At 40.0% G+C, this 16,298-nt stretch overlaps 1 protein-coding gene across 2 annotated transcripts in view; it reads right to left on the minus strand.

Annotated features, from left to right (window-relative positions):
* Positions 1–4,041: 4,041 nt before the first annotated feature.
* ubxn11 (UBX domain protein 11) overlaps positions 4,042–16,298 on the minus strand; it is a 55,187-nt gene continuing 42,930 nt past the window's right edge. For both annotated transcript variants that reach the window (XM_039740412.1, XM_039740413.1), the window contains 4 exons: positions 10,880–10,983; positions 7,378–7,448; positions 5,333–5,482; positions 4,042–4,302 (listed from right to left, as the gene is read on the minus strand). In XM_039740412.1, coding sequence (XP_039596346.1) covers positions 4,173–4,302; positions 5,333–5,482; positions 7,378–7,448; positions 10,880–10,983 — 455 coding nt within the window. In that variant the 3' untranslated portion in view covers positions 4,042–4,172. The remainder of the gene's footprint in view (positions 4,303–5,332; positions 5,483–7,377; positions 7,449–10,879; positions 10,984–16,298) is intronic.

Raw genomic sequence — 16,298 nt, forward strand, 5'->3', positions numbered from 1 at the left:
TGTGTTGTGAAAGTATCCTTTGATTCTAGGTCATTTACCGTTTTTTCCTTTTTAAGTATTCCTTTGTTTTTTTTTTTTTTGAAAAGCAACAATTATTATTTGAAATTGCCCATTTTTAGTAGTAGTTTTTTTTCATTTTTGAATGCACTAATATTATATATTTATATTCATATTATATTCATTATATGGATTTCCCTGCTATTTTCACTCCTTGAGACCTTTGAGAAATTCATTTATAATTTCATGTTCATTTTGTTTGTGTTTTATTAAATGACATCATTTAATTGAGCACATTTCTAAAATGGTGTTTTTGGTCCTGGTTGTTCAGTGTGAAGGTCAATCTTGGGCCATTTCTACTTCCACAGCACATCCCACAAATGATGATCCCCATCATTATACAGTCAAATATTTGACATATTTAGAGATACTGAGAACATATAAGTCATCAGATTTTATAGTCTACAATTTTTGTGTGATCCCATTAATTGTAAGAATTATTGGTCAAGCAGTAACATTCTATTTAATTCACAGCAGTGTAAAGGTTTCTGGCACAGTTGCAGTTGGCTTTGGGCCCATGCAGATGCCCTTAAGTGCAGTTCATCCGTTTGTATGTTTATTGTTCTTCAGGTTCACATACTCATTTTGGCCTCATGCCATTGGCACAGTGCTAATAGTTTCATAGTTCCCTTTTTTATTTAAAAAAAAAAATATGATTCATCAGATCCATCTGTTATAGTTTAAGTTAGTGTGCAGTTGGAGGTTGTGCCAGCAACGTTAGGCAAAAAACAGAAACCAATCCTGACCAAAAGCCTAGTCATTTACTGGCCACATTTAAACTTGCACTGAGTTACTTAGTTGCCTATCAGCCTATTAGTTTTTGGCACATGGGAGAAACACCAAGGAAGGGATATTCAGGCTATGGAGCCATGAAGTGGCGATCTTCCATGAATTTCGAACAATGTTGGAGGAAAAAAAGTCAAAAGACTACACGATTAACACTGCATTTTAAGAATCGGTAACCCTGTGGCAGAGTGATCTTGGTTTATTTTAGATATGGGAAAGTAATCTGTGCCAAGCAATGTAAATAATAATTAAAACACATACCTTTAGGTATTGTATTTGAAAAAGCTGAAAACATCGTATTATTTTAAGACATTCTTCAAACTTGTATGACTAAATTATAGAATGTCACCTTTTATTTCTGAGCAGTGTTTAACATAAGAAAAACAATATTGCAAAAAATTACATCTCATGTGTGTAGTCCTCCAATTCCAACTGAGGAGAACTATTTGGAGAAATATTCCTGCTTGGCACAATACTTGCTGGGATAGGCTCCAGCTTCCCCATGATCCTGTCCTGGATAAGTGGGTTTACAAAATGGATGGATGGGTGGCTGAATGACAGGTGATTCTAATTGCCCAGGTGTTCCATGTCCTGTTAATTCTCAACATAGCTCTGTGCATGGAGGGTTGGTTGACATCATTGGAGTCTGCATGGGAGTTTTGGTGTTGATCTCAAAGGTACAAAACAAACAAATAATTGACTGATGGGAATTCAAGCAATTTTTAAAATGTGATTAAAGCAAATTTGGATTAGAATCATTGGTAAGCAAAATGAAATGCATCCCATTCTATTGCTCACCATTGAAATGTTTTACACTTGTTGGGAGTTCATCTGCGGTCAGTTCAGTTGATTTGATATGGTTAGGAAAGACACACACCTGTCTATATAAGGCCCTACATCTGGCCATGTGTGTCATGCAAAAACCAAACAGTGAGGTCAAAAGAATTGCCTGTAGAGCAGGAGTCCCCAACTCCGGTCCTGGAGGGCCCCAGTGGCCGCAGGTTTTCATTCTGACCATTTTCTAAATTAGTGACCTGTTTTTGCTGCTAATTAAACTATTTTGAATTAATTGACTTGCTCTTGAAGACTCAGACCCCTTAATTATTATTATTTATTAGTAGCCAAACAATAATGAGATACAAATTGTACGAAAACATGACCAGAAGACTGTGACCATCATACACTATCTGAAAAGAAACAAAGGTGAAGGACTCAGGAATGTTGATCTGCTCAGATTCCCAAAACATTTTAACGGTGCTCTTAGAAAAAAGAAAATCTGCAATTTCAGAAATGTCTGCTATTGCACAATGAGAGCAGAAATAAGCCACGGAATTAAAGAACGGGGTTATTAACAACAAGAATCTTCACATTTCATGTCTCTCTCAGTGCCATTTAAGGAAAGAAATGAAGCAATTCAGATGAATGATGAAATTCAGGGGAACAAATCTTTAAAAAAATAGGTCAATTAACATGAAAGGAAAAGGAGTTAATTAGCAGCAAAAATTGGTCACCAATTAAGAAAAGTGTTAGAATGAAAACCTTCAGGCACTAGGGTCCTGCAGGACTGGAGTTGGGGACCCCTGCTGTAGAGCTTAAAGACTGGATTGTGTTGAGGCACAGATCTGGGGAAGGCTAAAAAAAAATCTGGCAGCATTGAAGCTTCCCAAGAGCATAACTGCCTTCATAATTCTTAAATGGAAGACGCTTGATACAACTATGATTCTTCCTAGAGCTGGACACCCAGCCAAATTGAGCAATCATGGGAGAACAGCCTTGGTAAGAGAGGTGACCAAAATCTGGATGACTGAGGTCCTGGAAACCTGTGTGGAGATGGGAGAAGATTCCAGAAGTACAGCCACCAATCTGGGCTTTATAACACAGTGGCCAGACAGAAGCCCTTCTTAGTAAAAGACCCCATGACGCCTGCAGAGAGTTTGCAAAAAGTCAACTAAAGGATTCTCAAGACTGATAAACGAGTGTGTCTGGTCTGATGAAACTGAGATTAGCATCATGTCTGGAGGAAACCTATGCAATATAATTCCAACTATAAAGCATGGCAGTGACAGCATCATGCTGTGAGGCTGTTTTTCAGCAGCAGTGATTGGGAAACTAAGCAGGATTGAGGGGAAGCTCAACAGAGCAAGGTTTGGAGATTTTCTTAATGAAAGCCTGACCCAGAGCACTCTGGACCTGAGACTGGACTGATAGTTTCCCTTCCGACAGGACAATGACCCTAAACACAAAGCAGATGTGAGGCTTGGGGTCAACAATGGGAATGTCCTTGAGTGGCACACAACCAAGCATTTCTGGAGAGACCTGAAAAAATCTATTCACTGATAGTCTCCATCCAGCCTGGCAGAGCTTAAGAAGATCTGCAGAGAAAAACGGTGAAAAAATCCCCAAATCCAGATATGCAAAGCTTGTTGCCTCTGACAAATTAAGACTTGTGTTGCTGTGACATTTCAGTTTTTAGTTATTATTTTAACATTTCAAAACCTTATTTTCGCATTGTCATATTGAGTGTTGCTTGATGTGGGAAAAAACTTAAGTTAAATGGTGGTAGCAGAAGGCAACTCAAAACACAGCAAAATCTGAAAAACGTGAGGGGTTCGAATCCCCATGATAACACAAATAAATCATATAACCTCATTGCCCCAGTATTTTGTATCTCCCTGTATATCCCATTATGGTCCCAATTTAAGATACTCCCAGATTTAAAATCCATCCGTTTTCAAAAAGAGATTTTTTTGGAAAGTAAATATACCCATATAACGAAACCTTTTTCTCTCCTTTCGCGGGATCACATTCACTCAGCAGGCGCGCGCGCGCCAATACACAGTCCCATTCACAAGCCCGAGCGCGCCGGTTCGCTTCTCCTTCAAAAGCCCGTGCGCGCCAATCCTTCCTGTCAGAAGTACAAGCGCGCATATTCGCGTTCCCCCTCACGAGCCCTCGCGAGATTACTTGGTGTATTTCTTTAGCTGTCAAAATGTCTTAAGAGGTGGGACAATTAAATACTTCGAATTTAAGACGCCACCCAATTTTAAGTCAGAAAACAAGATGAAAAAATCTTCTTATACTGGAAACAATACATTGTATATATTCTCAATTGAACAATGAGTAAGCAGCTAACCTGAAACAAAAATGTGGTTATGTGATGTAAAAAGCAAGAGACTGAAAACAAGGCAAGTGTACAATTATCTTTCTATTAATTTTAACATTTATTGGTATTTAAACGACACCGTTGGAAATAAGGACGAGAGCAATTCAGAATGAACTTGGTTAGTTTTATATCAATAGGAAACCAAGATGAAAAGTTAAAAAATACTTCAACACTTTGTGGGTCTTAGCAGTAGAGATGCATTGGGGACAAGTCCACTCTCCTGTAAAGTTTTTGATCCGTCGCTGTACACTCTCTGTGGAAATGAGCTGATGATGTCATAACAGCTTTCTTCCCCCCTAGAAAAAAACGTGTATAAAATATTACCCATTTAATATTTAATGGTTTTCTTTGAAAATAAAGTAGATAAAAGTGTGTAAAGAAAAATGATTCTTTCAATAATCCTGAGTATATGCATATTCTTAGTTAAGTACACGGCTGGCTGTACTATTTGGGTAAACTAAGCAATCACCTAAAGCTGCAAAATAGGGGGTTTGGATTTTTAAACAATAAAGACCCTGACTTGCAAAACGCCCAATATTCATCCATCCATCTTCCAAACCCACTTATCCAGACGAAGATTAAGGGAAGCTGGAGCCTATCCCAGCAAGCAAGCACAGAGAAACCCTGGACAGGGTAAAACACACACCCACTGGGGCCAATTTAGCATTACCCAATCCACCACAACTGCATGTCTTTGGATTGTGGATGGATACCTGTGTGGAAAGAGGGGGAACATGCAAAGTCCTGGTGTGTATATGCAAGGGACATTCAAAAAGTTTCTGCACTTTTGTATTTTCGTTGGAAATGGTGAAGGCAGGAGAAGTAGTATTTGGGCATTAAAAGTTGGTACGTCACCTGGAAAACTGCATCACAAATGAAGGTGACTATGTAGAAAAGTGATGTAATCTGTTTTTGAAATTTGTAATAAAGTGCAGAAACTTTTTGAATGTCCCTCGTGTATATATATACAGTATATATATAGGATTTATGTGTAAGGTTTGGAGTGCTATTGACAGCTTCACCTAAAGCAGTAAAAATGCCATAGCCAGCCCTGTTTAAGTAAAAGATATGAATGAAACTTTGTCTAGTATACCTGACAATAAAAACTGAATGTGTGATGAAACTAATAAGAATGTATGGACTGTTTGTTGCCTTTTCTCTATTTTATGTCAAATCTTAAATAATCAATAGATATACTAACATACTTTGGATCTGGATATTCCTCCTGAAAGGAAAGTAGAAGAAAAGTGAAACTCTTTAGAAGGAGACACTTTCCTTCAAAGCTGTAGTCAACCTAGTGCAACTCTACCAACTCATTGACGTTACCTGTGCTGGTTAAGATATGTGCGGAGATGTCCAATTGTTTCAGAGAAATACATCTTTACGATAAACGTTTTTTCTCCATCTTCTGATTTTATCCGTAGTGTTGAGATATCTTTGGCACTGGGGACTCTGGAACTTTCATCTATTTCCAACCTGCTCAAAATATGGATGAAGTTACTTAAGTCATCGTTCTGATAATTAGGGACAGCAGACAATACTAGTTTGTGCAACTGTCAGGTTTTTACAAAGGACACGACAGAGCATTCTGCCACCAGCTGCTACAAAGTAAAGTAAGACATGCATAACACTTACCATTTTTATTTTAAGGTAATTCAGTGTTATAGGGCTAATATCAAAATATTGTTTTTCTAATTTATTGGACACAATGCAAAGTAAACTAAACCAAATGAAACAGTACAAGGATGCTCCTTATCTGTTTAGGCTTTTTGTTTGTCCACAGTGACTTACACATCACCATGGGTAATCCTCAATTAAAGAAGCAGAAGGTGAGGCACAGCATAGTAGCAGTATGGACTGAGTAGTACAGTCATATATTTAGCTACATGGTTGCACAGTTTATTTAAAGTTTCTTCTGTAAATCAGACAGGGGGAGCTCAAGACAGGCTTCTTGAACAATATGTTTATGTTTCATTATTACCATTGTATTTTTTTAACCCTAATTTATGAATGAGACCCCCAGATTTTCAAATTCTTTCCCTTTCAAAGTAATACGGCAGCCATGAAATTGTCTGACTTTTCATTTTGTGTGCCGAAATCCTCTTCTCAATAGCTTATTGCAAATAAGTGCTACAGTAGCACTCCATTCATGGAAATGTTACCATTTTTGTACGAGTGTTTTTGCTTCGTTTTATATTTTATATTTGAATTTTTTATTTATTTATTTTTTATTTTTATTTATTAATTTTATTACAATCAATACATAGCAATCAAGTTTTTACAAAAAAAAGAATTATGCTAAGAACAGATCGATCCCCACCCTTGAGAGAGAGAGCAAGCCAAACGGTGTAAAATTTAAGGCTTGTAAAAATACCTAAATTAATAAATTTTTTATTTAAATGTGTATTTTCTTTTGTTTAGATTTTCTTAGTCCTGCCTGATACATTGCTGGTGTATGGTTTGTTGAGGAGCAAGTCCAGTTGATGTGTTTATGAACAATGAGTCAACGACCAACAAAGAAATTCAATGCAAGTGAAGCGCTGGCTGAAATAATGAAGGAGTTGTCAGATTTCGATACATCAGACAACTCAAATGAAGAGGACAATGATGATGGAAGTGACACTGTGTCAAGTGATGAGGAAACAGCCCCGTGGAGATGCAGCAAATGTAGCTAAGAGGTGATGCTGTCACATGTGCCCAAGGGCAAAGGAGAGAAAGATAAAGGCCGCTTGCTCCCAGTGCAAACTTCCGGTTTGCCGGGAACATTCAGAGCGTTCCCTTGTGTGTCTGGCCTGCAAACAAGTTGAAGTTGAGGCCGATTCTGAGTGACTGTTCTATATGCGAATCAGACGTGTAACTGACGTCTTGTTTTAGTGCTACTATGACTGTATTTTATATGATTTGGTGAACACTAAACACGCATTACTATTATAAAGGTAACATGTAAAGCATTGAAAATTGACATCACATTTACTTTATTTCATAGGTAATAAAAATGTCTGAATTTATTGGATTGCTTTTTAGGCAGATTTAACCAGTTAAAAATGGTCTGCAAGACCCTCCATTCATGGAAACATTATAAAAATGGGATTCATGGATAAGGGTTACATGATTTTTTTTTTTCTTCTTTTCATTTTAAGAACTTACGGTAGTGTTGTTTTTGAGAAGATAAGGAAATCAACGTAAACTGGTTATTTAACAGAATAAAATCAGTTTTCCCTAAGCTGTACTTTTATTTTTTTTAATCTCTGTATTTTGACATGTTTAATCAAATGGCATCGTGGCAGTCATGATTGTCTTGTGATCATCTGCGGCAGACTTTCATTGCTTTGTTATCAACACTGACCTTTTGCTGGCTAGTTATACTGTACCTTTCTTTCAAAGAGATGAGACACGGGGTTTCAATCAGGATAACGCTATCCTTTTGTTCCTTTGATGTACCCTGTACCGGGTTAGAATAAATGAAATTCAGTCAAAAAAGCAGAGTCATTTTACAAAGTATTAGCTTTGTTTCACTTACACACTTGAAACTTTAACATTCGTTACATTTTGTTTCAAGGGCACTGTATGGCAAAACCATTTTTGCTTACATTTGTATAGCATAGTTTTCAACATTTCAATTGGAGAAGCTTTTTTTGTCTAGTACAGTACTCCTGAGTCTCTGCTGTGCTATTATGATTTAATAGATGAATAGTGACTTTTGCATCCATACATTCTCTCAACTGAGCCTGTCCTTGCAGCACTGGCTTGAAGACCATTGCATTGGCACACATGCACTGGGGCCAATTTAGAATCACACATTAAAGTAAGCTGCAGATCTTTGGTGATAAAGACTTAAACATACAGTAAGCCTGAGGCACAATCTGTTACGCTACCTGTCCCATGATAAACTGTTCTTTAATTCTTCATCTAGCACTTTCAACACTTACAACATCACTTGTGACACATTCACTCAAGGGTGTCATTCCCAACATACATAATTCAAGTTTGTTAGTTATGTATATTAATAAAATGCACTGCATACAATCAACAAAATAATCTAATGAAAGGAAATTTTAAATAGAAAAAACTGATAGGATATAAAAAAGGCTTGTCAGAAGGAGTACTAATCCCATTGGAGCAGACTGATTATCTTACGGGGGAAGCAGCTGATGATCTGACCACAGGGGTCTCAGACTGTGATCCTGGAATGCTAGCATGTCCTCTTTATAGCTATTAATGGAATATGTTATATATTTATACAATTTATTTCTACTCTCAAGTTGCTACTTAATGAGGACAGATCATTAGAATGTTTAATGGACTCAAATGAGATTGGTGGTCATTTTATTATCCTCTTTTATTTCTTGTATTTTGTTACTTTTTAAAATCTCCTTTATTAAATTATAATGTCAGCTTGTTTTTTGCCACAATAATATGGATTTTGGTATAGAATTCTCAACAGAAGTGGTAATGTTTTGGATTCCCCATCTGTTAGAATGAAAAATGCAATATATTACTTATAAAATACATTCCAATAGATGGCACACTGCACACATTAACACTGAATACACCCACAAAATGTAACTGCTAGACAAATAAAAATCAGTATCATATATATACTGTACATATAAGTGTAGTGTTTGTGGCCTTTCTGCATTAAGAGCCAATACTCGCCAGAGGTCGCCATTGTGCACAAAATCCAGTAGTTTAACTTGTTATTAAAATGTTGATAAACAATAAACTTTGTCTAATTAATCAATTTTTTACACTATTCCATCATATGTTCTATTAAAATACAGGCAAAGGAAAAAAAAAATTGCTTCAATTAGTTTTTTCTGGAAAGTTGATTAAATTTGGAGGTTTGGAGCATCAGTGATCATTTTGGTATACAAATAATTATTTATATTAATTACTTATTCATAATAATAATAATAATTAGTATTACTTTAATTGGCTTGAGAAGTTATGTACATTTTATTATTATATTTTCATTTACTGTGATGCTATTTTCGTCTGTTAACACCGCCATTTTGTGGAACTGTTACCATAATGTTTTGCTAGAAACATGGTTCCAGAAGTCACACCACATGATGTCACCAGTGTGATTCTTTTATAGACACATCTGAGATTGTGGATATGAAACTTTAAATGCATTGGTGTTCCAAAATGATTTACTCTCTGAGAATTCTTCATGATCAATTAACGACTACAAATTTATTTAGTATTTTGATGACCCATTCTTTTATGTTCAGAACTGAATTTTGCTATGTTTACAGTTATGATCCTTTTTCTAGTCCATCTAATAAATAACCTTGCCTTGTCCCATGACAGACAAAATATGCTGATTTAACTTCCTACTTAGAAAAATATTGCTCTGAGACCAGTGTTCCTGTGACCTGCACTGTTTTAGGTTTACCCTTGAGTATGTGAATTGCAAATGTGAAACCTGAACTTTTGGTTTAGTGCTGGGGTTTGCCTTTAATTATTCTCATTAAAATGAACAACACTTTTTTTATTTTTGTTCACACTTCGGGCTTGAGCTTTTCACAGTAAATGTCATGCAGCCCAAGCCAGCAAATATGTATGAAAATTTCAATTTTGATTGTTTTGTTAAAGGTGGTAGCTAGTAAACATTTAGATAAACAAATAAAACTCTGAATGCTTTAAACACAAGATATTAGTTAAATTGATGAAAATGAGGCTAAAAAGCATCATTAGATCTTCACTCACTGCCAATACTAACAAACGCTGCCACCTAAGCTAAACAAATTCAAATATGAATAAGCCAACAAGTTGTACAGGTGGGATGAAGTGGAGTGGGCTGTGAAGCTGTCTTACAATATTTGCAGTAACTGCACAACAGAATAATTTACACATGGTGTAACATTCCTGAGCAATGCATTTGGCATCTTGTAGAATCAACACACTAGATAGGTTACTAGATATATAGGTTTACTGTACCTAATAAAGTAGAAACTTAGTGCATATATATATATATATATATATATATATATATATATATATATATAAAGTCACTCAATTTTAAGCCTGACAATCATGTGACACTGTGGTTGTATACTATGTATATTTTTTTAACTAACTCAGAGCCGCCTTAACGCATGGACACGCTGGGCAGTTGCCCGGTGGCCCCACAAGCATAGATACCCCCACATAGATTTTGTGATTTCCTGAGTGGTTGTGAAGGAAGGGCACCCAGTGCACTGCTTTGCCTGGGGGCCTATAATGCTGTTAAGATGGCCCTGAACTAACTAAACAACTAATGAGCATGTGTGAGTGACCATATGCTTGGCACTAGATAGACAGACAGACAGAAAGAAAGAAAGAAAGAAAGAAAGAAAGAAAGAAAGAAAGAAAGAAAGAAAGAAAGAAAACAAACTTTTTTATCCTAAGAGGGAAATTTACCTCAGGCTCTCAGTATATAAATATAACAAACATCAACAATCCCTCTCAAATACACACCCGAATTATGACTGGTCTAAAGATAAAAAAGAGTAGTCACAGACACAGTGAAGCAATATAGAGGTATATATTCATGTAGTATGAAGGAGCCCCAGTAGCACACCATGGTGGCAAGTTTTAGAATGTATTCTGCCTCATTTTGCATTGTGTATACAGTAAATGTAATTCAATTTTGTATATGAGAACATCAGTCGTTAGCAGATAGGTTGTCTTAACATCTTATCAGCATGTCCTGCAGCACACACCTATGAGAAATCTGTTAATTTTAACATTTAAATGACAAAACTGAATTATTTACTGCCAATTAAACAGACAATAAGAACTGTGAAAAATAATTTAGTAACTAAACAGTCAATCAAGGCTTTTCAAGAGAGGCTCCCACCCCCAAGTTCATGTACAGATTTTAATCACCTGTAAATTTTGTTGAACAGATCCTCTGATGTCTATTACTTTTCCTTCTTTTATAACTGTTTTTGGAAGCTTCTTTAAAAACTGTTCCATTGAAAGTTTAGGTCCTAGAAGAGATAAAAAAAGACCTGAGTAAAGGCAATCCATCCAATAATAAAAGTAGATAAGTAGTGTTATGTCAGGTAAATGCTAATAATGAAAATACAGTTTATATGATATTCCAAAAAGGTGCTTTATTGTTGTTGTTGTTTTGCACACCTACTACTGATCTGGCAGCTAAAACAATGGAAATCTGTGAAAATGATACTGTACATAATATGCCATTCTTAAAGGTGCCTTATAAAATTTGGGGTTTTGAAACAAAACCTATTTTGCCAGCATTGGATGCAAAACAGAAACCAGCCCTGGACAAGGTGCCAGTTCATCACAGGTGTCTTACCCAAAAATATCTACTGGGCAGATTTGGAATTGCCAAATAAGATAACGCCTCATCACTGAGACATTGAAGGAAAATCCACGTTGTTATGGGAAGAGCATGCGAATTCCACACAACAGCAATCCAGCACACAATTTAACTCTGAGACCTGAATCTGTGAGACTGTGCCACTTTTACCCAGTGCAGCATTCAGAGTTTATCACAGATTTCAGGGGTTTGTCATGCAAGTACAGGGTAAGAACCTCACTTTTGCCCTGCTCATCGGTTAAAGGGCCAAATTTAAAAAGTACTAAGATTTCAAACTTTAAAACCTTAGGAATCAAAAGCAATTCAGTACAATTAATGATTGTTGTTGAAAGGTCCTTATAAAGGTGTACCACAATGGTTATGTGTACCTTATGATCAAGGGACTGGTAAGACTTGCTATGCTTCACAGGGCCTTGAAATTCCTGTCCTTTAGGCAAACAGTGACACAATAAAATTTCTAATGTCAGCAGAATGTGTCAATTTCAGATGGTTTAGTTCAAAAATATTATTTGCTATTGTTTGTTATTGTTATTGTATGTTATTTTCAACAAGAAATTAACAGACCCAAAGCTTAGTTATAGAACTGTCAACAATTACTGAGAGACCTTAGAACTGCACAAAGTACCCACAAACAAAGCTTTAATCCATCCATCCATTATCCAACCTGCTATATCCTAACTACAAGGCAGGAAACAAACCTCACCGCAGGGCATGAAAACACACACACACAAAGCACAATTTAGAGTTGCCAATGCAGCTAAACTGCATGCCTTTGGACTGTGGGAGGAAACCCACACAGACACGGGGAGAACATGCAAACTCCATATGGGGAAGACCTGGAAAGCGAACCTGGGTCTCCTAACTGTGAGGCAGCAATGCTACCCACTGCGCCACCGTGATGCCCACAAAGCTTTAATGAATTCTGAAAATATTTTACAGAAGGTATTTTGTAAAAAAATATTTTTATAAATTATGAAACCCTGCTCCAGATAAACAGGTTTAGAAAACAGATGAATGTATGGCTGGCATGCTGAAGCAGTGGTACCACACTCCTATGTTTAGATTTTTCTGGACACTTAAAAAGCATTCCACAGATTCGAACATAATATAACCCCCTCAAAACAGCATAATCAAGTTCAGGGTCTTAATTTTTTGGAGATGTAGGAGGAAAACCTTTGTGCCAAAGAAACAGCTCTTACACAGTATAAAAGGAAAACGTACAAATTCTACACAAACAACAACTGGGCATGGTATTCAGACTTAATGTGACGCTGCTAACCTCTGCGCTACTCTGCATCCCTGGATTTTCACTTAAAAAATTGTATATATTGTCACACACATGCGATTAGGAGGCAGCTAAAGGGCTTGAGTAATTTTAATACAATATCAGACCAGGGGGTGGCGGAGTGTGCTGACTGTCTCTCTCAGTTTCTTGAAGACCATTCCCGGGAATTCCCGCCAGGTTCCGGCGCCTCTGATGACGTTATTTCTGGTTCCGGCACCTCTAATAATGTCACTTCTGATTCTGAAGACATCACTTCCAGTTCCGGCATAGATGACCCCATTTCCTCCACCAGCCCTTAAAACCGCCATCTTACCTCCACGTATTCAGTTCTGTTTTGGACTCAGTCATGTAAACTACTCAATCATTTTTCAACCTTTTGCAGCCAGGATCATAATATACAGGTGGCTGCCCCAAACCTTTTTCACTGTCTGGAGTCTTTTGGGTGACAATATATACTGTGTGTTGTCACACACTTGCGCATGGGAGGCAGCTAAAGGGCTCGGGTAAGGACAGTTCTAAGACATACCAGGATGTGGCAGAGTGCACTGACTCTTTTTCTTTCTTGCCTGCAGGCCATTCCTGGGAGATTCCACCTGGCTCTCCTGACGTCACTTCTGGGGCTGTGCCTATCGAAGGAGACCTCAATGAGCTCGACCCCTATGATCTCACTTCCTGTCTTCCCCTTTAAAAACCTCCTCCTTTTCCCTGTGCCCTCAGTTCTGTATTGGACTCGTTTTTGTGCACAGCAGTGCTATCATTTGAAAAGAACACTTTGCAGCCAGGAAAACAAATTATACGGGTGGCTGCCCCAAACCTTGCTTTGTCTCATCGTGGCTTTTGTGACACTGGCGTAGTCGGCAGGATGGAGAAGTCCCAGAGAAGAAGGGGACAGGACCTGCAACGTACCCAGGTGGGAGCGTACCAGGGCCGAGTTTTCAGGCGAGTCCTGTGGTTCGGCGAGACCCGGTACGGGCTCCGCTCCCGGCACACTTAACTGGGCAACCTAAAGAGGCCAGGGAGTATCCGGGGGAGGCTCACAGAGGTGGGCTGCTCCGGAGGGGGAAGACAAAAGGTGCTTACGAAGGTCTCTCAGAGGAGAGTGCCCCCATCCCTGTGAAACCAGAGCCTCAAGTACCACCTAGGGGTGCCCCAGACTGGCAGGTGAAAAAATTAAAATATTGGAGGTTGGACCCAGAGCTGCCGACCCACGGACAAGCCTGGTCCCTCTGGGCAATAGTAGGGCAGTGGTTACGGCCAACTTAGAATATGCCCTACCAAATAATAGAGCAGGTATCCTGCTATCTGCTTCTGAGAGCGCTACCCCATGGCTTCACCCAGCCAGTCTGGGGTGTGCAGTTTAAGAACATGGCTGAGCTCATAGAGCTTCTGGAGACACAAAGGGCGGCTTCACACTCGGGGGGAGCAAAACCGTACCTGTGTCGAACTCACCTGGGGTATGTCCCAAGAACTAAATACTACCTGGAGCTTGTGCCAGCGTCCCCGGACTTGCGGGTGCGCAACCCGCTTGGAAGCGAGGTGGAATGCAGGTGGAGGGGGAGAGGGGGTTGGTGCGCTCTGACTAACCCGTTAGCGGTCCCACACACGGGAATGGTGATTGTAAACGGGTATAAAACAAAGGCTTTATTTGATTCCGGCAGCAACATTACCATTGTTGCCCGCCGATTTGTGCTGCCGCAACAATACTTAAAATTTAAGACCAGTATAACCTGTGTCCACGGAGAAATCCGCTGGTACAGGTCCGCCTGTTGTGTCGTCAGTTACGGAGGGTCGGTTCAGAAATTAACCGTGGCGGTCCTTCCCGATCCTCCACACCCGGTGATACTAGGGTGGGACTGGTCTAAAGTTAAAAGCGGCGAGACACATACCACTCCTGGGGTTAACTTGGGCCTAGTTACAGATGGGAATGAGCTGTCTCAAGCTGCCTCCACGCCGTGTAATCAGCCGGCAGAGAGAGACGAAGCGGCCCCCTTGAGTGACGTTGCAACTCCCGGATCGTCGCGTACAGATACGTCATCCTTCAGCGCTGAGACGGAACGGGAGGAAACCACGCCCCTTGAGGTCGCTCCCGACCCTCTCTCCCTTTTACAGTTTCAATTTAGAGAGACGCCAGCTTCTTTTAAAAGGGAGCAGTGGAATGATGACACCCTTAAGTTTGCAAAAAATGCAGTGTTCCTAGTCAACGGCCAGCGCACTAACCAGCCGATGCCACAGGGTCCTCACTTTGTGTTGGAGAATAACCTTCTTTATCGTGTAGCTGAGCATGATGGGCGGGAGAGAAGGCTACTGCTAATCATCCCATGGACCTTTCAGCGGTAGGTCTGTGAGCTAGCACACGGCCACCTCCTAGGTGGCGAGAAAACTCTGGAGAGGATCAAACTCCGCTTCTACTGGCCGGGAATCAATGAGGAGGTTCGTCGCTTTTGCACTTCTTGCCCGGAGTGTCAATTGCGACAAATTCCTAGGAGGGACCGTGCTCCTCTCATTCCTATTCCCCTGATTGATGTTCCCTTACACAGAATTGGGGTCGACTTGGTTGGACCCCTGGAGCCCTCAGCCCGAGGACACAAGTATATTTTAGTCCTCGTGGATTACGCTACCAAATATCCTGAAGCTGTTCTGTTGCACTCAGCTACCTCTAAAGCCATCGCACGGGAATTACTAGGGGTCTTTGTGCGCATGGGAATCCCCAAGGAAGTTTTAACGGACCAGGGGACCCCTTTCACCTCGGAGACGTTCAAAGAGACTGCCAAGTTGCTAAAAATAAAGCATTTAAAGACTGCGGTGTATCATACTCAAACCGACGGATTAGTGGAGAGGTTTAATCAGACTCTCAAACAAATGCTGCGTAAGGTGGTCAGCGAGGATGGAAGGAACTGGGATCAGCTCCTCCCCCTCGTCCTTTTTGCCTATCGGGAAGTCCCACAAGCCTCCACGGGGTTCTCCCCTTTTGAATTACTGTATGGGCGACAACCTGGGGCATATTAGATATTCTAAAGAAGGATGGGAAGAAGAGGCTCTTCCCTCTACAAACATATTAGAGTATATCGCGCAGGTACGCGATGGATTTGGAAAGATTCGGCCTCGCTTTTAAAGTCACATGGAAGAGGCTCAAGCAGCACATCCCCGTTACTACAACCGCGGCACGTCTCTGCGGGAGTTCCACCCAGGAGATCGGGTCATGGTCCTAGTGCCTACCTCCCACTCTAAGTTGCTTGCCCACTGGCAGGCCCCTACAAAGTTAAGGAGAGGAAGGGACTGGTCGACTATTTGGTGAGTCAACCCAATCGTCGGCCAAAGGAGCGGGTTTATCATGTGAACCTGCTGAAACCATGGAAGGACAGGGACCCCGATCCCTCCTCCGGCCAGCCCCGCTCACTCTTCGCTCACACACACAGCCTTAACTTCGGCACGGACTTAAGTCCCAGACAACAGCAGGAGCTGGAAACAGTTATCCAGGACCGTTCGGGAGGTAGTCAGTGAGAACACCGGAAGGACCTCTCTGGTTGAGCACAACATTGTGACAGAGCCCGGGGTTATTGTCCGAGAACGCCTGTATGGTCTTCCCGAGGCAAAAAGGGCTGAAGTGGAGGTTGAGATCAAGCACATGCTGGAACTAGGTGTGATTGAGGAAAGTTATAGTCCCTGGTCCAGCC

Source organism: Polypterus senegalus, chromosome 17 (genome assembly GCF_016835505.1).
Source record: "Polypterus senegalus isolate Bchr_013 chromosome 17, ASM1683550v1, whole genome shotgun sequence".
Classification (NCBI taxonomy): domain Eukaryota; kingdom Metazoa; phylum Chordata; class Cladistia; order Polypteriformes; family Polypteridae; genus Polypterus; species Polypterus senegalus.